The 20,230-nt window shown below is 36.7% G+C and overlaps 1 protein-coding gene across 3 annotated transcripts in view; it reads right to left on the bottom strand.

The window, feature by feature from the left end:
- Nucleotides 1-809: 809 nt before the first annotated feature.
- LOC131049970 (bifunctional protein FolD 2) overlaps nucleotides 810-20,230 on the bottom strand; it is a 36,633-nt gene continuing 17,212 nt past the window's right edge. For 2 of the 3 annotated variants that reach the window (XM_057984086.2, XM_057984087.2), the window contains 4 exons: nucleotides 8,710-9,026; nucleotides 1,690-1,926; nucleotides 1,334-1,501; nucleotides 810-1,239 (listed from right to left, as the gene is read on the bottom strand). In XM_057984086.2, coding sequence (XP_057840069.2) covers nucleotides 1,069-1,239; nucleotides 1,334-1,501; nucleotides 1,690-1,926; nucleotides 8,710-9,026 — 893 coding nt within the window. In that variant the 3' untranslated portion in view covers nucleotides 810-1,068. Of the gene's footprint in view, nucleotides 1,240-1,333; nucleotides 1,502-1,689; nucleotides 1,927-8,709; nucleotides 9,056-20,230 lie in introns of all 3 variants that reach the window. The other variant, XM_057984088.2, reaches the window with a different exon arrangement.

The raw sequence follows: 20,230 nt of genomic DNA, 5'->3' as shown, positions 1-20,230 counted from the left end.
AATCTAAGTAATGTTATCCTCTTCGTACTCACTTTCCAAAATCAAGTACACTTATCTAATTAATAGTTCCAACTATGATTAGTTAATCTAATCTGAATTGTGCTAAATTTTTGCAATTACTTAATTAAAAGGTTACCCCTAAGGAATGTTTATTTTCCTTCACCACACTTTTCTTTCAAAAATATTGGTTATAAAAGAGTATCACTAACGAGCATCCAACAATGATGTGAATGAAAGGCTAAACTTTCCTGGTTACATAGGTGTGTCTTAACCCTATAATGTTCATTCCTTGACCAGAATCCCAAAGAAAGATAGAGAAAAAAGAAAACAATTAAGTTGGTGTTGTTGTATCTAAGATTGTTTCTAAAAATAAGAAAAGCAGTCACTAAACCCCATCTTTGCATTCAACAATGCAATACGACAGAGAACATACAAGGGTAATACCAAGTCAACACGCATGAACTAAAACTCTACTTGGCTTCACCATACTTGCAAAACAAATAAGATAGTTAAGTTGGGAATAGAAAATCATCCACTTAGAATCGCAAAAAAAGATGTTTTCCTAAGATTTTGCAGGTAAACACGGATTCATTAACTCTTCTTAATCACATTATGTGGTATAGCTGCATTGGCATATGTATAAAACATATAATTGCATCACAACTATCATATAGGTCAAATACAGTTCAGGACTCTGCCATATCTAGGCCAAAGACTGCAAGCCTTATAAGAGTACAAATAAGATATAACAAATAATCAGCAAGAAAGAGGCATAAGATACTGTAAAGCATATTACAGTAAGATTCAACTAGAAAAAAAGGTCAGTGATTTCACTAAGTATTAGAAACTAACAATTTATGTTACAGTTGTCTCCACGTAAAGAAAATGTAATCATCTAGTCCTAAATTCTCGTATACATGCCTAAAGCCTCCAAAAAATGCCTTACGGCAAAAATTAAATCTTTTTAATACTTACAGTAATAGGTAACTAATTTATAAGCCTCGTAAAACCCGTGTTATTACAAATCTGAAGCCTATTGCAAAAGGCCTAGATCAAACATCAAAAATCTCAATTGAACCCATATGCCCGTTTTGCTGACTCTAGAGTATTGGACAGAAGCATCGCAATAGTCATTGGGCCAACACCGCCAGGTACAGGAGTTATTGCTGAAGCTATTCTTGAAGCCTCTTCATAGCAAACATCACCAACTAATCGGTATCCTCTTTTAGCATTAGGATCCTGCAAAAGTGGAAGCAATAGTTTTAAATTCCTATATAAAGACCAACTTTTTGTCACAAAATCGTATTAAAAAAGGGAGTTATAAGGTGCTTACCTCTACTGCATTTATGCCAACATCAATTACTACTGCACCAGGTTTCAGCCAATCACCACGAACCAAATTTGGCACACCTGCTGCAGCAACAAGAATATCTGCTTCACGAGTAAAATCTGTAGGATTTTTGGTATAGGAATGCACAATAGTAACGGTTGCATTGTGTCTCTGCCAAAATTAAAAATAATCAATAACGAGGATTCTCCATATGAAACTATGGGGCAAATTGAAAAGTAAAGTCATGATAAACTCATTCAAATCAATCAAAATAATACTCGTGAGGGAAATAAAAGGGTTGTAAGTTGACAACATCATGATGATAGAGGCCAATGTTTTATATAAGAAAAATTATTTACTTGCAAAAGCATCGAAACAGGCATCCCAACAATATTGGAACGGCCTATCACAACTGCCTTCTTTCCCATCATATCTATTCCAGATCGAAGCAGCAACTCTATGCATCCTTTTGGTGTACAAGGTACAAATAAAGGCTTTCTCCCTTGCATTGCTAACCGTCCAATATTTAAAGGATGGAAACCATCGACATCTTTTTCAATGCTAATAGTATTCAAGATCTTCTCCTCATTGATATGCTGTTAACCATACAAGTAAATTTATGATAAGTAACCAAATTAATAGACGGAAAATTAAACATCAACTACCATATTAAGAGAGAAATAATAAAGTTGGTTCTTGTTTGCAAAAGTTAAGTGTAGAAGGTACTAAGTCTGATTGGTAATTGGCATTGTGAAAATTTTAAGACTTTATTTGTGAATTTACCTTTTCTATTCCCGTATTTTCGAACTTCAATTGGAATGCTTAGCAGAAGTTTGATTGGTTATAGAATACATGTAATCTACTGATCCCATCAAGCAGTATCTTCTCATTCTTTGATGCTAAAAAGTAAAATCCTTCACATATAACACTTATTAAACCTATGGCTTCTAGGACCAGCATATTCACTTGGGAATGCCAGATTATTACAAAAATTTGAAAAAGCTGAAGCAAGTTAAACAAGATCCGTTTAATGCACTCCTGGTACCAAACATGTTATGTAAATGATGTTCAATTTACATTCAATATGCAAGTCATATTCTTCTTAGTATTATCTTGTTTTATCTATTACTGAATTATTATATAAATCTGATTATCTTCTTTTATGTGGCAGGAGAGGAGGAACATTTATAAATTTCGATGTTCATTCTCACACATACCATTTGACATATATAGTGGGCTGGGTACGGTCAAGCGATGCCTTGACCAGTCATGTCTTTTGGACATGGCCGATCAAGACATCACTTGATCGTGCCCCCTCGCTATAATGGTGTATGGCGTTTTATTTAACCAACCGGTGTATATTCAAACACCCGATAATTATCGGTGTATGCCAAACAGTGTATGGTTATATTTAATACTTCAAACACTATCCTTAACAGCCGATATTAATCGGTGTGAGTTTAATATACCACCCGATATTTAATCGGTGCAAACATAAACTAATATCGATATCAATCGATAGTCTAACCGATAATCATTAAGTCGTATTTGCAATGGTTAACTCGATTTGTCAATCAGTGAATACGAATAGATTATCAATTTGGGATACTATGATAATGAACAATTAACATAAGTAAAGAATGTTTATCAATTGAATACTTGAGTTTATTCATTTTAATAATCGATATGATAAATGATTGAATGAGAGACTTCATTTATCTTTCATTCAATCATTTATCTTACCGAAGCTATCTATGCATTAACACTCCCTCTTAGCTAGGTAAGATAAAAAAGAGTAGTGTATCAAGCATCACAATTCAACTGATAGTTAGCATTCTTTTACATATTTTAATTTTCTAGGGGATCATATCATCTACTCACAAGATATGAAGTATCACCTAACCACGTGATACAAAATGTCTATCACATTAGTCTTGTGATGACAGGATATCACCTTAGCACATGATACCAGTATTACCTAAGCACGCAATACTTAAGGATAATCATATGAGAAAATATTCAATTCTCACCTTTATCCAAGTTATGGTAAGTGCACTAACACTTCACATGAATGTTTTACCACAACACAATCATGGCTACATCCATGATCCACCAGAGATCCAACATGATAACTGGTTTGGACATTATAAGATCGTCACCTTATAATGTCTCCATACAAGTGTTCATTATCTTGAGAGATCGTCATCTCTTAGATATGAGCCCAGGGGACAAAATCCAGAGATGTCCTATCATGACAAAGAGGTTTACACATTAAACATCTTATAGATATGCAAATATAGATTACAAAGCAAATTACCTTTCTATCATACCTAAACCTTTTTCTGAAGTGATCAACCTTCACTTTGGAAAGAGGTTTGGTCAGAATATCTACAGTTTGATCTCCTGTACAAATATATTCTAGTTGGATTGCATTCCTGTCTACCATATCTCGCACATAGTGGTATGGAATCTCAATATGCTTGGATCTATCATGAAACATTGGATTTACTGAAAGTTTTATGCAGCTCTGGTTGTCACAGTGTATAGTAGTGGGTTTCATAGGTTCTCCAAACAACCCCACAAGCAATTTCCTAAGCCATACTGCCTCTCGGGCAGCCATAGAAGCTGCAATGTATTCTGCCTCGGTGGAGCTTTGAGCTACTGAAGACTGCTTCCTGTTGATCCAAGATATCATAGCTAAACCTAGACTGAAGCAACACCCTGAAGTGTTTTTCCTATCTGTCACACTTCCAACCCAATCTAAATCTGTAAATCCATGCAGGTCTATATCAACTTTCTCATATTTGGGACCAAAGTTTAGGGTACCTTGTAGGTATCTCATAATGTGTTTTCCTGCAACCAGGTGTATCTCCTTCGATTCACACATAAACTGACTTAGAGCATTAACTGCATAATAGATATCTGGTCTTGTATTTACCAGGTACATCAGGGACCCAATCATCTGTTTGTATTGAGTAGGATCAGTGGGTTGTGACTCTGCTGCTGCTTCTTTAAGTTTATGTAAATTGGTTTCCATAGGAGAGGTCATGGGTCTACAGTTTAGCATTCCGAATCTCTTCAAAATATCCAAGGTGTACTTTCCTTGGTTTAGCATAATGTTGTCAGAATTCTGCCATACTTCCAATCCTCGGAAGTAATGAAGGAGTCCTCAGTCCTTCATATCAAATTCTTTGGATAGATCATTCTGGCATTGATCTATAAGGTGATCATTTCCTGTGATTAATAAATCATCAACATATAAAATCAATATTAGCATATCAACTTTATTTCTTTTGTAGTAAAGATTAGGATCTGCATCATTTTTGGAGAAGCCTAGTCCTAAGAGATAGGTGTCAATTCTTTCATACCAGGCCCTGGGAGCCTGTTTGAGCCCATAGAGAGCTTTCTTGAGTCTACACACATGAGACTCTGGATTATGAATTTCAAAACCTTCAGGTTGCTCTAGGTAGACTTCTTTTGAGATCTCACCATTTAGAAAAGTTGTCTTAACATCCATTTGTTGTACCTTCCACCCCTTTGATGCTGCAATGGCTAATACAGCTCTTACTGATGTATACCTGGCAACAGGTGCAAAAGTTTTTTCATAATCTATTCCTTCCCTTTGTGAGAACCCTCTAGCTACAAATCTGGCCTTGTGTTTTTCAATACTGCTGTCTGCAGCATGTTTTATCTTAAAAAGCCATTTAGATGAAACCACGGATTTCTTAGTTGGCCTAGGAACAATCTCCCAAACATCATTTTTCATAATGGACTAATACTCTTCAGACATGGCATCCTTCCATACTTGATGTTCAAGTGCATCTGATACATTGTTTGGTTCGGCTTTAGAGAGATCATTCATAAGGGCAACATAGCTAGTGAATTTATTAGGCCTTTTGCTTTCTCTAAAGGTACCTAAAGGAGCAACAAACTTCTGAGCTTCTTCTACAGTTTTGGTGGCCCATAGTGGTCTTTTCTTGAGGTTTTCTCTAGGTGGACTTTGATTTTTACTCATAGTTTCCTCAGGATTCTCCCTTTGAAGCTCAGGAGCAGGATCTCTATCTAAGCTAGGGGTGGGGATATAGACTTCAGGATCTAAAGAGCTTTGGGCTCTTTTGAAGGCTAAGTTTTCTTCAAAGATCACATCCCTACTTAGTTCAATATTCTTTTGACCAGGTATATATATCCTGTAGGCTTTGGAGGTTTCACTATATCCTACAAAGATTCCCCTTTTTTCAGAAGGCTCTAATTTTAATCTTTTCTCCTTAGGTACATGAATATAGACAGGGCATCCAAAAATCCTAAGGTGGCTTATATCCGGTTTTGATTTAGTAAAGACTTCCTCAAGGGTCTTATCTTCAAGATGGGAGTGAGGACATTTGTTTTGAATATATACAGCAGTGCTAGTTGCTTCTGCCCAAATATTGATATTTAGATTCTAATCAAGACTCATAGCTTTGGCAGCTTCAACGATTGTCCTATTTTTTCTTTCTGCTATCCCATTTTGTTGAGGGTTGTAAGGTATTGTTAACTCCCTCTTAATCCCTGAATTTTTACAAAACTCTTTAAATAATTCTGATGTGTATTCCCCCCATTATCAGTTCTTAGGGTTTTAATTTTGTTTCCTGAGTAGTTCTCTGTTAGCGATTTGAATTCTTTAAACCTATTAAGGATCTCTTCTAATTCTTTACATTTCAGAAAGTAGATCTAGGTTTTCCTTGAGTAATCAATAATCATCAACAAATATTACATAATACAGAAATCCCCCTAATGAATTTACCAACATTGGTCCACATACATCAGAATGAACTAACTCTAAAATTCTACTTGTTTTTCTAGTACTACTCTGAAAAGCACCTTTAGTATTTTTACCTAGGGCACATCCTGTGCATGCCCCTGAATGATATTGCTTTAGCTTAGGTAGACCTGTGACAAGGTCTCCCATTGATGATAAAGCTCTAAAACTTAGGTGGCCTAGTCTTCTATGCCAAATTTCATTGGCATCTGTAGTTTCATGAATTATGGCTAAGTTGGGCTCTGTGCATAGCTCATACATGTAGCCTTGTCTTTAACCAATTGTTTTAGCTTTCTTGATGGATGAGTTCTTTGGCCAAGCCAATACTTTGTTGTCCATGAAGGTCACTCTGTATCCATTGTCCTCTAGTGCTGATATTGAGACTAGATTCCTCTTAATGCCTATAACATATAGCACTCCTCTAAGTTGTAATGATACACCCGACTTTAGTTTGATGGTGCAGTTTCCAACTCCTTTGATAGGGTGTGTAGAGTCACCTCCGATGGTTACCTCCTCATCATTCTCCTCTTTCATGGAGTCTAGTACTTCTCTGAATCCTGTGATGTGTCTGGATGAGCCACTGTCGATCACCCAGGAGTTCACTTTGTTTGATGCTTGATTTGTGAGTGCTGAATAGAGCACATACTTCTCGGAGTCCTCTTCCCTTTTGGATTTTCCTGTTTTGGCAAATGTGGCTTGTTTAGCTCTTTCTGGACATTTGGCAACATAGTGCCCAAATCTGTCACATCTATAACACTGAATTTAAGAGAGATCCTTCTTGAAGGAGTTTTTGCTATGACGACCTTTTCTCTTCCTGAATTGTTTCTGCTTGCCTTTCTTGTTTGAGTTCGTATTTAGAACTTGTAGATCTTCATCTATATTCTTTTGTTTGATCCATTTCTTATTTTGCCTTGATTCCTCTTGGAGACAGTCAACCTTTAGCCTATCGAATTTAGGGAAGTTGTCCCTTTCACTGATGCCTTGGACGAATGTTTCCCAGATGCTAGGCAACCCATCTAGAGCAATGAGGGTTAATTCTTTGCTTTGGATCTCATATCCAAGGGTTGTCAGTTCATCCCTTAAGGTAGATATTCACATGAAGTAGGCATTGACTAATTCTCCTTTTATCATGGCTATGTGATTTATCTCTCTTTTTAGAGCCAAGGTTCTACAAGCATTGGATATCTCAAAAGCGTCTTCAAGTGCTTTGAACATGTTGAAGGTTGTTTCATGTTTCCTTATAATGGGCATAATGTTGTTCCTTACCCCATCAACTATGATTTTGATAGCCTTATCATTTCCTTCTCTCCAAATTGCTTTGTCAGGTTCAGTCTCAGGGTTCTTTAGTTTCAGTCTTTACAAATGATTCAATTCTATTTTCTTTTAGAATCATTTGAATTCTGAATTTCCATGCGGAAAAGTCGTCACCCCTTGCGAGTCTGTCTTCAAATCTGATAGCGCTAGCCATTGATAGGATTGTGATGTTGAATATATACTTGATTCGAATTTTACGTAAAATTGAACAGCCTCAAGTTCGATTTAACTATAGCTCTGATACCATGTAATTGATGTTCAATTTACATTCAATACGCAAGTTATATTCTTCTTAGTATTATCTTATTTTAACTATTACTGAATTATTATATAAATCTGATTATCTTCTTTTATGTGGCAGGAGAGGAGGAACATTTATAAATTTCGATGTTCATTCTCACAAATACCATTTGACATATATAGTGGGCTGGGTACGGTCAAGCGATGCCTTGACCAGCCATGTCTTTTGGAAATGGCCGATCAAGACATCACTTGATCGTGCCCCCTCGCTATAATGGTGTATGGCGTTTTATTTAACCAACCGGTGTATATTCAAACACCCGATAATTATCGATGTATGCTAAACGGTGTATGGTTATATTTAATACTTCGAACACTATCCTTAACACCCGATATTAATCGGTGTGAGTTTAATATACCACCCGATATTTAATCGGTGCAAACATAAACTAATATTGATATCAATCGATAGTCTAACCGATAATCATTAAGTTGTATTTGCAATGGTTAACTCGATTTGTCAATCGGTGAATACGAATAGATTATCAATTCGGGATACTATGATAATGAACAGTTAACATAAATAAAGAATGTTTATCAATTGAATGCTTGAGTTTATTCATTTTAATAATCGATATGATAAATGATTGAATGAGAGACTTCATTTATCTCTCATTCAATCATTTATCTTACCGAAGCTATCTATGCATTAACATGTTAGACAGTGCAAGTGCCTCATGAAGGAAGTTCAATGCAAAACAAGTGCATATCCAAGAATTAAACTTAAAAATGATATTGAAATGAATCACCATCCATATTATCTTTGTGATCTATACAAAATAGAATTTCAACATGCAGGTAAGATATGTATAAAGTATGTCATCAATGTAAGATTTATGATTTAATAGAATCCTAAACAGGAGATACATTCTGATGATGTACTGTGATATGTGAATAGTCAATAGAAGGGAATAAACACAACCCTGTGACTTCCCAGTTACAAAACCAGTTTATGAGCTCTAAGAAATACCTGTGGAAGAGGAAGTTGTACTAAAACACCATGAATGGATGGATCATCGTTGAAAGTCCTAACAGCCTTTTCAACTTCCTCTTCACTGGAATCTTCTGGCAAGTCAATGCCTAGTGATGCAATTCCTGCCTCTACACAAGCTTTTTTCTTGCTGCGAACATAGGTCTCTGAATCCTTTCTTGCTCCAACTAGCACCACAGCTAAACCAGGAACCTTTCCAAGTGCATCTCTCATTTTGGATACTTCCACTGCAACTTCATTTCTTATTTCTTGTGCAATAGCTTTTCCATCTATCACTGCTGCTATTGGCTCCATAGCTACCATAATTCCCAAAATGTACAGAGAACTTTTCATTAACAAGCCAATATACAATGACAAGGCAAAGGAACAAAACCAAAATGTCAAAACATAAGTATTTTCATTAAAAACACATTATAAAGAGCAGGTGAATCAAAAAACTTACAAAGACAAGTCATCAAGATAATTATTGAGAAATGCATTTCAAACTGAGGACTTGCCATAACTAAGTGGTAAAGTTTGCCATAAAAAAAAATCAACTATGGAATCTCAGAGGCCAAAAATATCCTTTAGTTTTGTCTAACCTGTGTATTGTGAACCTGTGTATTAAATAGTCTGATCAAACCACTTGGTTAAATTGTAAAGTCCGATCTACTTGCACTTCATGCAAGTTATTTTGGTAAATTGACAAAAACCTAATTATAGTCATTTGACCGTAGCTAATGTAAATGATCTCAAGCAATTGGCAAAGGTTCTATAAACTTACTGTTAACATCATTGCTGTAATGCTATCCTTTGTACTTTGGCGTTAGTATCAATCAAATGTTTTTTATGCTGGTCAAAGGTCAAAACAGTCTTTCCCATGCCCAAAAGCACTCCAATACACTTGCAAGTTGTGAAACACAAAAGATGAGAGAAAAATAAAGGCAAAGGGTTGGGTTTCAGTTGGTTTCTTTCAGCACCTTTTCTCCTTCAATAGTGGCCCTAACTGTTGTAGTTCCTCAGGGAAGGTAAAACGTGGAGATTCTGAACCTTTTTCCATGCCTATTTTCGTGGTTTTCAGGTATGTAACAAGAGATTAATACTTTTTCCCATTTTCAGTTTGGCACACAGCAATGGATAGTTTGCATGTGGAATTTGATGAATCTCTTTTCATTTTAAGAGAAATTTTTCAGTTCTCTATGTATGGATTTGTTAGGGCATTTCTATACCACATTTTTGGTGTTTTTCACATATTGAATATCTAGAATGCTGAAATGAAAGATCAAGGGAATGTAGAGCTGAAGCAAGTTCACATTCTGTGATTGGGAAGTGGTTTCGAAGAGTTAAATCTGCAGAATAGTCTTGTATGGAGATTGAAGGAAAAACACAAAAGGCAGAGGATATGTTGAAGTTGGTCAAAAACCTGTTTTTTTTTAGTCTCAAGATAGACGTTAATGAAGACTGGAGTCAAAGTTGCATGGAAACAGATATGGATACAGCCATTTTTTAAGACCCCCAATATGGATATGGCTGGATATGGCATTCATAAAAAAAACAACACATATATTTAACACAATTTTCTAAGTTATTAGAGGAGATTTTCATTACTTCAAATGCAATATAGATAAATAATTGCTACATAAATAAATATAAGTTGATTTAACAATTTACTACATGCAAAAATATTAGAGCTGCATTGGAAGATAACCCCAAAAAAATGGGTCACTAAAATAGAAAAACATTGCATTTGTTTATCTCGTTTGGTGTAGGTTTTCTTTATACCAATTTTTTTTTTTTAAATTGCATGAATGAATTTTTTTTAAATTAAATTTAGGAAGATTTACATAAAATTTAAAAAAAGCCAAATCACATAGTATTCAGCATGGTTGGAAAATCAAGGTTTTTTGGGCACATATGGGTACAGTATCTGACGTGTATCTGAGCTATATCGGATACGTATCCGTTTCGGATACAGGGATAAGTGCGCCCAGGGAGGGACAGAGAAGCATCCAGCTACTCTGCTGGGAATGCCTCGTATGAAGGCAGTGCAACTCAATCTAAAGAAAGAACTATCAAATGTGGCAAATGCAGTAGTACTAGCAGTAAAACGAGTTCTTGAAAGGTCTGGTAGAGCTATGAAAAATGACTACGAAAATATGAAGCACTTGAAACATTGTAGAGAAGTAGAAGTGGGTAAGTTTGGTCCTCTCATGATGAAGTTCTTGTGGCTACCATCTCTTCTGTTTTAAGGGATACTTATATTGGGTAGGCTCTTTCTAGTTGGGGGTCATTGTTGCTGTGTTGTCTTCTTTGCAACCGTTGTATTCTATATCATGGCACTTTTGGCATTGGTTTTGAGCTTCTTGACAAAACATCCTCTGGACTTGTTTGGGACTATCCACTTGTCTGAAGACACCTTCTTCATTTGAAATCAACACTACCCCATCAATGCCTTTACCATTATCCCATTCCTTTCACAACCCCTGCCTGTAGGATATGAAATACTTGGCTGTCTCTTCTTGATATAGATAATCCTCTGAATGTCTTTCCTCACTGTCACTAAACTTTGCAGACTAATGCCATCTCTTGTCATTCTTGTTTGGATTGTCCTTTAAATTGTCAGCATGGTCCTACTTTGTGTCACCGCATTCGCCGAATTTCAGGCATGAAGTTCGAAATTCGGCAGATTTCAAAACATTAATAAAACTTCGTTGAAATTTGTCATATATTCAGTATGGCAAAGGGCAAAATTTGTTCTAATAAAAAATATTTTTAAAAATATCTAGATGGTAGCGGAAGAAAGCTTTGTCAAAGTAAGAAAAAGCTCCGCAGTCATCGCCGCCTTGCGCTATCCAGGAGATTAGCAGTATAGATATTTCCAATGGTTTAGAGATTAGCGGTATGGATTAGGTGGTCCCACAAAACTCGTATGCATGCATTTTACGACCGAGCCAATTTTTCAAGGCTTTACATGAAGAGGGCTATTAATTTTTTAAGTTTTGTTCTTATTTTAATTTTTTGCTTTTTCAAATTAAATTTAAATTATTTATACTTTATGTTTTCGATTTGCTATTTAATAAAACTAAAAAATTTAAAATATTTAAACTAAACTTATTATTATAATATATTTATTATTTAATATATATTAATAATATTTTTAATTAAATCTTTTAACGTTATTTATTATTTATTTTCTTTCATGTTTAAATTTTTTAGTATATTTTAATATATTAATATACCAATATTATTTATTACTCATTTTCAATTTATTGCTTGTATTTTAAATAAATAGATTATATAAGGCAAATTTAGTGCCGAATTTTTTTCCAAATTTTTAGCCCTTGCCGAACTTCATCCGAATTTTATGGTTGCCAAACTCGAACTCGAATTCGAATTCGAACACGAACGCGGTGACTTAGGTCTTACTTATCCCTTTCACCCTACCCACTGATCAATCACCATGTCAAACAACTTATAATGCTTTTATGTCATTCATAATGCATGATTGTCAAAGAGACTGTTATTCGCTAAGGAGATGAAAATGTAAAGATGGCCAATTGTAAAAGGACAGTCAAGTTCTCATTCACAAGAAATGGAGGTTTGATAATGATACAAGTCTGAGAAAGGAAAAAGACCCCATACTTTGTCATGAACGTATGACAGTCATCAACACATACAATGCAAACTGAGGGAGAAGTTTCCATTAATTAACAGTGAGAACACAGGGCTGTGTGTTGCTAAATGACAATTTCTTCTATATGACAGTCATATAGGCAAGAAAAGGTTGAATGCATCATGCTACAGGTTGGACCCAAGTATTGGTGCTATGAGGACAGCCAAAAACCATGAGACGACACGATAGTTCTTGTGGAAGTATGAAAGATAAGATGGAAGCATGCAATGAAAAGAGAACTCAGTTGTGAGCTAGGAGTGACAGTATAGCATTGTGAAGTGAAAGCAGTAGAAGATGGTATGATTGTGTTAGCCTTGAACAAATCAATGAACATACAAAGATACCAAGCGCATAGATATCATGACAGAGGAAAGGACAGCAGAAATAGTAAGATGAATAGACTCCTATGACATGGAATTACATGACAAGACGTATAGTCCAAAAGGAAAGCCAGGTTAGTGGGTTCATAGTCGCATTAAAGGAGAAAACATTGTATCCAAGAAGCATAAGATCTTAACAAAAACTAGAGCAAACTTCAGCTACAAGAACAAGAATAGAACAAGAAGAAGAGAAAACAGTCCTTTGTAATGGGGCAGCTCATAAGGCATTCTCAAGAAAGGATAAAAGAATCAGTCCAACATATGATGATACAATGAATAAAGACAGTCCTTGCAAGTAAAAGACGGCCTCAATAACAATGATTAGTGTAATGGGAAACAGTTCTCAAGAAAAATGATGAAAGCATTTATGACTATCATTGTCTTGTTAAAGTGAACGAGTGGTTGAAGAGAGAAAATTGCAGCTTTGAAGCATCTGAAGCAAAAGACAGTGGCAACAGACACAGTCATAGTTGGCAAGGGTTAAATAAATTTATTTTTGAAGGTGACAGTGAGAAGATGGTAAGAGGAGCAAAGATGGTGAATTGCAAGGACGGGGCTTTATGAGGGTTTTGATGACAGTGCTATATCAAATGTTGAAAAGAAATGTCAAGATAAAAAGAGCAGCAAAAAAAAAGTGACAATAAGGTGAGAGCAGCCCTGTAGCATACAACATGATGAAGAGAGTTTTCTAAAGACAAGGATATGTGACTGAGAAAGAAAATTAGTAACAATCATGAGACTTGGAAGAATGATTTGAAAATAAGACATAAGGGTTATATCCAAGTCTCTCGATGGAGAAAGATATGAAGCTCTTTTAGGCCAGAATACCAGTCCATCATGATGAGAGACATGGTGGTAACAGTGTAAGTCCTAATGAGAACCATGAAATAGAGACTTAAAGAAGAAGACAGTCATATTGAAAAGCAAGTCCAGTCCACATGAAAGATAAGTTCATCATCATGACAGTGAACCAAAATGCCTATGAACAACCATTGATCAGGAAGAAGAATCTTCAAAGCAGACAAGTAGTATTCTACAGTGAACTAAGGGCAATGTATTTTTCAGTAGTTTAAAAGTTTGGTTCATCAATGCAATGGAAAAGGTTCATGTTCATGACAATCAAGTGCAATAATAGTAATCTGCTGTCAAAGCCAGATTTTGACAATCTATAAGGGAATGTTGAATTGAGTGAAACATCAAACAAGGTACAAAGATTAGCTTACAAACAAAAAAGGCAAGGTCCTATAAAAGTGAAGACAGAGTTCACTAGTCTATTAGATGACAGCAGCTACTAGACGATGACAGTAAAAAGAGTAAGGAGATTGCAGCATACATTGAAGTAGCTAATCACAGGCACCGTGATAGAAAGCATGAAGTTAGTAAACAGCAAACTCAAAGTGAAAAACCTTGATAGTCATGAAGTTTAAAAGGCAGATTTATCACTCATAAGTGTTTTTGACATGTGTAAAAGGTGCCTATCGGGTAGATATGCATTCAAACAGCAGCTCCAAACCATTATGACTCAGAAAAAAAGCAGTTTGAGGGGTCTTTATTGCCCCAAAACAGTTTCATCCGACGCCAAGAAGCTTAGAAGGATTGTTGTAGACTTTTAGGAGATGGCTAATCAGTTGGATGAGGTGGAGACATCATGGAGAGCATCTAGGGTAGATGGGTAAGTTATTTGGGTGGTGGAGCAGATTTAGGGAGGCAGTTTTGACAATTTTCAAGGCAATTCCAAGCATCTAGGAGCTGTTTGAGTAACTTCATCAACACATGGGTCAATGTAGATGACTCTAATGCATATTCCCACCATTTTGGAGAATTTAGAGGACCTTGAAAATGGATAAACACTTGTCCTTTTTCTGGTTTTTTCAGTCGACAAGCCATTGTACTTTAAAAGAACAGCAGTAGGCCTCTTTAGGAGTTAGTTCTTGCTTCCATTTTGCAAACTATTGTAGCTTTTGAAGCTCTTTTCAAGCAAAAGTACAGCCTTGTAACTCAAAACCAGTGACTTTATGACTGAAACAGCAGATGTAAACTTTTATTTTCAAGTAAATTTCAAGTATTTTATGTTAGTTTTTGGTAGCTTCAGGAGATATTTTTCTCTCTAATATAATTAAATGACGAATTATCAAGGCAGGTCGGCCTTCTTCATTTTTTTTTATGTTTCACAATATTACTTTCTTCTAGGGCCGACCTAGAGAGGAGGCCGCCCTAGACATGTATATAAGCAAGGTGTTGCTTGCTCAATTGATTCATTTTTTCATTATTCAAGTTTGCATTCTTCAAAGAAGAAATTCGCCCCTCCAGCAGCAGATCGCCATTCTTATAGCAGCAGATCAGATTTCTTGAGACGCATATTTATGTGTATTCTTGCACCAAGGAAAGGCATCATTATTCACTATATTCATCCTTGTGTTGGGTCTGATTTGTAAAGCAGATTTCTGCTCTTATTCATACTATATATAAAAGATATATTTTGTTGGGTTTTTCTCCCTCGAGAAGGAGGGTTTTCCCAGAATAAACATCGGGTTCATTGTCTTATGTGTTGCATTTTCCGATTGCTTACTGTTATCACAAAAGCTCGCACCCTTGCTGAGCTATCAACTCAGCAACCTTGTGAAACATGGAGACAAACCCGAAGTGTGGGACCTTGCGCAAGGGGGTTGAATCTCCGGAGAAGGCCGGCTTCTTTCTCAATCCAAGTCCAGGTGTTGAACCAACTCAACACTTCAAAACGAACTCCTAATCCTATCCTAACAAATTGCTGAGGTAAAGGGAAGAGAGAATGCTTGAAATAAAAGGAGGTGATGCACCAAGAAAAGATTGTTCCTCTCCCTACCAAAATGACACAAAAAATCAACTGAAACACCCAGGAGATGCAAAAACTTTAGTTGTATGAGTGACCCCAATGCATGTATGAAGGTTAGAATTCATTGAATGCCAAGAGGGGAGAAGGTTTCCGACAAGTTACACTCAGAAATAAATTTAACACAGCATATATGAGAGAAGAACCACAAAACATACACCTATGATGAAGGTAAGGAAACATACACAACATACATAAATTGAAAGTAGGCAAGAATGGTGATTTCAATTAATTATAAGGCCAATGGACAAACTTACAGTTGCACAAATGCAAGATAAATACAAGAGAGGTGGGAGAGCATGGAATAGCTCAAGCCAGTAGGGAGAGAACCCTTTACAATGAGGCTGAACAGCCTTTATATAGAAAAATGGTTACAAGAGCGATCGTGACCCCTGTATGTCAGTCTGGGAGTGCAAGGAAGTGCATGCACTTGACTTGTACATGCAAGCAACCTAGCCATACCCACAAAAGGCAATTCTAAGAAGGCTGGATTGACTGACCTTCCAAAGTCAGAATATGCAGACATGACATAAGTCACTACAACAAGCATGGCCCCATACCTCCCTTGATGGAAATCCTGCCAAAAACATTAAATGCACCCCTGTGGCTCCACAAAAGAAGGTGCACAAGTCACAAAAGTCGTCAGAGCATTTAAATCTTTGAGTGTCAATCACGCCATCTGGAAGTGTTGCAAGCCAAAAGGAAAGGCTTCAAAGACCTAGGTCACCGAAGTTGGGGAAACTTCGGAGACCTGGGTCATCAAAATTGGGAAGACTTGGGAACTTGGGAACCTGGGGGTTCTGGAGTTCCGGGGTTGAAGACTAAGGAACTGGGGATGGGAACCTGGGGGTTCCGGGGTTGAGCAATAAGGAACTTGGAAGCCTGGGGGTTCCGGAGTTCCGAGGTTGAGGAATAAGGAACTTGGAAACCTGGAGGTTCCGGAGTTCCGGGGTTGAGGAATAAGGAATTTGGGAACCTAGTGGTTCCGGAGTTCCGGGGTTGAGGAATAAGGAATTTGGGAACCTGGGGGTTCTGGAGTTCCGAGGTAGAAGACTTAGGAACTTGGGAACCTGGGGGTTCCGGAGTTCCGGGGATGAGGAAAAAGGAACTTGGGAAACCTGGGGGTTCCGGAGTTCTGGGGTTGAGGAAAAAGGAACTTGGGAACCTGGGGGTTCTGGAGTTTCGGGGTAGAAGACTTAGGAACTTCCTTTTGACAAGACAACACTTCACACTTCATAATTCAATTGCTTTTCTCCTTGATCAACTGGGGCAGCGCTGATCCATGGAACATACCTCCGATCGGTTCTCACTGATGGACCAAGGGGTGTCCTAAAATTAACATTTTAAAGAGCGTAAAATTGTAAAAACACCTTTCAGCAATAAAAGTTCAATTCCATTGCCTTCAAAGCTTGTTTTCTTTGTGTGTACAATTGTAATTGATGCATAGTTTGTGTGATTTCACCTTAAGTTCTATAGTAATGTTTCATTTGCAGCACCTTAGAATGGCAATATACATAGATTCATGCAAGTTGTTAGTTGTGAAGTGTTAAAGACCACTCTTCAAACTGTGAAAACTTTTTGTTTCCTTTTAAGGACTGCACAAAAACAAATCCTTCTTGCAAAAGATTGATGTGTGAATGCATGCAATGCTGTAGTTGTGCAAAAACCAACTGAAAAGTTGAAGCCTGTGTGTCAAAACAGGGATGTAAGTTTAGTAACAATCTGGTGCATAGCCACATTAACTGTAGGTTCATCTTTTAAACAATTCTTTACCCCTTTCCATTGAAATCAGCCTTCTCAAGAGGTCCATCTCTATTACAGGTTACCCACAGCTTGGAAGTGTTCCCATGTGTCAACAGGTGGCTAAGTTAATAGCTTAGCTAGGGTGCAATTTCGTTGATAACACTTACAAGTTAGACAAAAAAAATATTCACATCTTTTCTTCACGAAGACAATTTGTTCTTCAATAAATTTTATATCTTATGCATTTATTCTTAGAATTCTGGAAGCAATAAGCACAAATTTGTGATATGTTGCTAGAGAATCTCGTATTATTAGAAGCAGGATTTGTACAAAGTACTCTGCCTGCTCACCAAGGGTAAAACATAGAACAATTTACAACCTTCACAACGTGGTTATGTGAGTGTTCTGATGGAAATCCATTCATAAATATTGCGGTCTTTATAATTATGTGATCGATGTATACTTGTGTATGTGATCAAATTAGCTTCTACCTGATGATGTTATTGTGTCTTTAAGGTTTATTTAATAAAGGGTGCACAAAACAAGTTTTAAATCCTTAAAAATCTCTAATTTTTTTGGGGTTTTCACTTGCCGAGTCTCGAGTCCCGAGTCAAGTCACCCTCACCGAGTTTGAGTCTCGTTTCTATGGTTGAAACCTTATAACTACATAGTTTTAATCAATATGCATCTCCATTTTCATGTGCCCTTCCTCATCAACTTTGGAGACTTGTTTCGGTAGCTTTGTGGGTATTAGAATCTCACTTGTGAATTTTATGAAATCTATTGGGCTACTTTTCACTGAACAGTGGAATGACACGCTATACTAAAACATCTACAGACTCTGCAGACCAAACACACTCTTTTAAGCCTTCAACATTCTTGAATTGGAAATTTTTTAATTGGCATGGACAACCTCTTTAAGTTGACTTGTTGATTTCGGACCTTAGCATTGACAAGTTCATGAGCGAAGAAAATCTTGAAGAAGACAAAAAGTAATTGCTAGTTTTGTTCCATCGGTTATAAATTTGTGTTACTTTCAAAAACTGTGGAGTTATAAATGAGGCTGGTTGTGGGAGAAGGGGGGAAGGATGTAGGAATGTGATTTGGGGACAGGATGGCTGTTAAAATAACTATACAAACTAAAAGAAATTGAAATTGAAAAGTAAATACATTTGCAATTAGAATATTCCCTTTTAGTTTTTTTAGTTTTTTAGGGTTTTTAGCATTTTTTCTTAGAAAGTTAACCCTTTGAAATTTTTTATGCACCAAATGGTGCAGCCTTTCCCATCTTTGCAAAAGGGGATGTCCCCTTTAAGTCCACTGGATGTCTGGGATACGAGCTTGATCCACCTGTGTGTGCCCTGAATGCTGGTTGTGTCTATCTTGATTCTTTAATCATCATATGTATGGTTATCTTGTGCATATCTTTTCTATTGGAAGTCCATACACCATTTTTACACATTGCCCCTTACTTTCGGATTTACTGTATTTTGACTCTCTTTTCATCCCAAGCATTGGTAGACAACTTTAAAATGGGGGAGCTGGCTTGATCTGGAGGTTATTATTACGGTGGGACCATAGGTACAAAAAGCTGATGGTTGGACACATGAACACAAATATATTATGTATGTCCATCTTCTTATTCCATTTTTAAAACTTGGCTGAGAGTTGTGAGAACAATGTTTGGAAGAGGCAGGGTATTTTGTGCAAGAAATTCTTTGGCAATTAATTATTAGAAGTCTTGTTTTCTTCTTTTGCCAATTTGGCAAGTCTATATAACCTTTGGCAATTTCTTGGGATTTAGAAAGTTAACCCTTTGAAATTTTTTATGCACCAAATGGTGCAGCCTTTCCCATCTTTGCAAAAGGGGATGTCCCCTTTAAGTCCACTGGATGTCTGGGATACGAGCTTGATCCACCTGTGTGTGCCCTGAATGCTGGTTGTGTCTATCTTGATTCTTTAATCATCAGATGTATGGTTATCTTGTGCATATCTTTTCTATTGGAAGTCCATACACCATTTTTACACATTGCCCCTTACTTTCGGATTTACTGTATTTTTGACTCTCTTTTCATCCCAAGCATTGGTAGACAACTTTAAAATGGGGGAGCTGGCTTGATCTGGAGGTTATTATTACGGTGGGACCATAGGTGCAAAAAGCTGATGGTTGGACACATTAGTTGTGACGTTTTCACACATCGCCCCATTGCAAATGGGGACCCATGTTTTTGCTCGTTTTGCTCGTTTTCGCTTTGCTTTTTAGGGTTTTGGTTTAGTTTGTTAGTTGTCTGGATTAGGGTCAAGCCTTAGGGTTTTTTCATTTTGACGTTTTCAGGCCAGAATCCAGTCAGTCTTGAGAGCTTTTTGAGCTTCCTTTCGTAGGATGCAATTTTGAATAAAGTGAATTCGCCAGAATGGTCTATTTTCAATTGGAATTTTGAATGCATAGTCCTAAATTTGTCTAAGTGTGAATGATGAAATTGTGAATTTTGTCCAATTGAGTATGTTTGACCAAATTTTGAGTTTTTTGATATTTGATCCCGGGCATCGGAAATGATTTGTTTTTGCCTTGTGAAGTGGTTAAACTTGTGAAATCATGATATTTTGGCCTGTAAGAGCAAAATCGCTCCTGTCCCTCAGTGAAGGACCGGAGCTCGTTTTCAAAAATCTTACTGTCTCTGCAGGATCAAGATGATTTTTCAAGTAGAAATGGTAAAGAAAGGCGTGATCTTTCCGTTGAATATAAATTGAAGAATTTCACGAACACGGAAATGCCCCAGGAGTCAAAATCGCTCCTGTCCTTCAGTGAAGGACCGGAGCTCAAAATCAAATATTGCTTTGTCCTTGCAGGATTTT

Source organism: Cryptomeria japonica, chromosome 2, assembly GCF_030272615.1.
Source record: "Cryptomeria japonica chromosome 2, Sugi_1.0, whole genome shotgun sequence".
Classification (NCBI taxonomy): Eukaryota; Viridiplantae; Streptophyta; class Pinopsida; order Cupressales; family Cupressaceae; genus Cryptomeria; species Cryptomeria japonica.
Note: the sequence above shows the minus strand (reverse complement) of the source record. Positions and strands in the feature narration are given on the sequence as shown.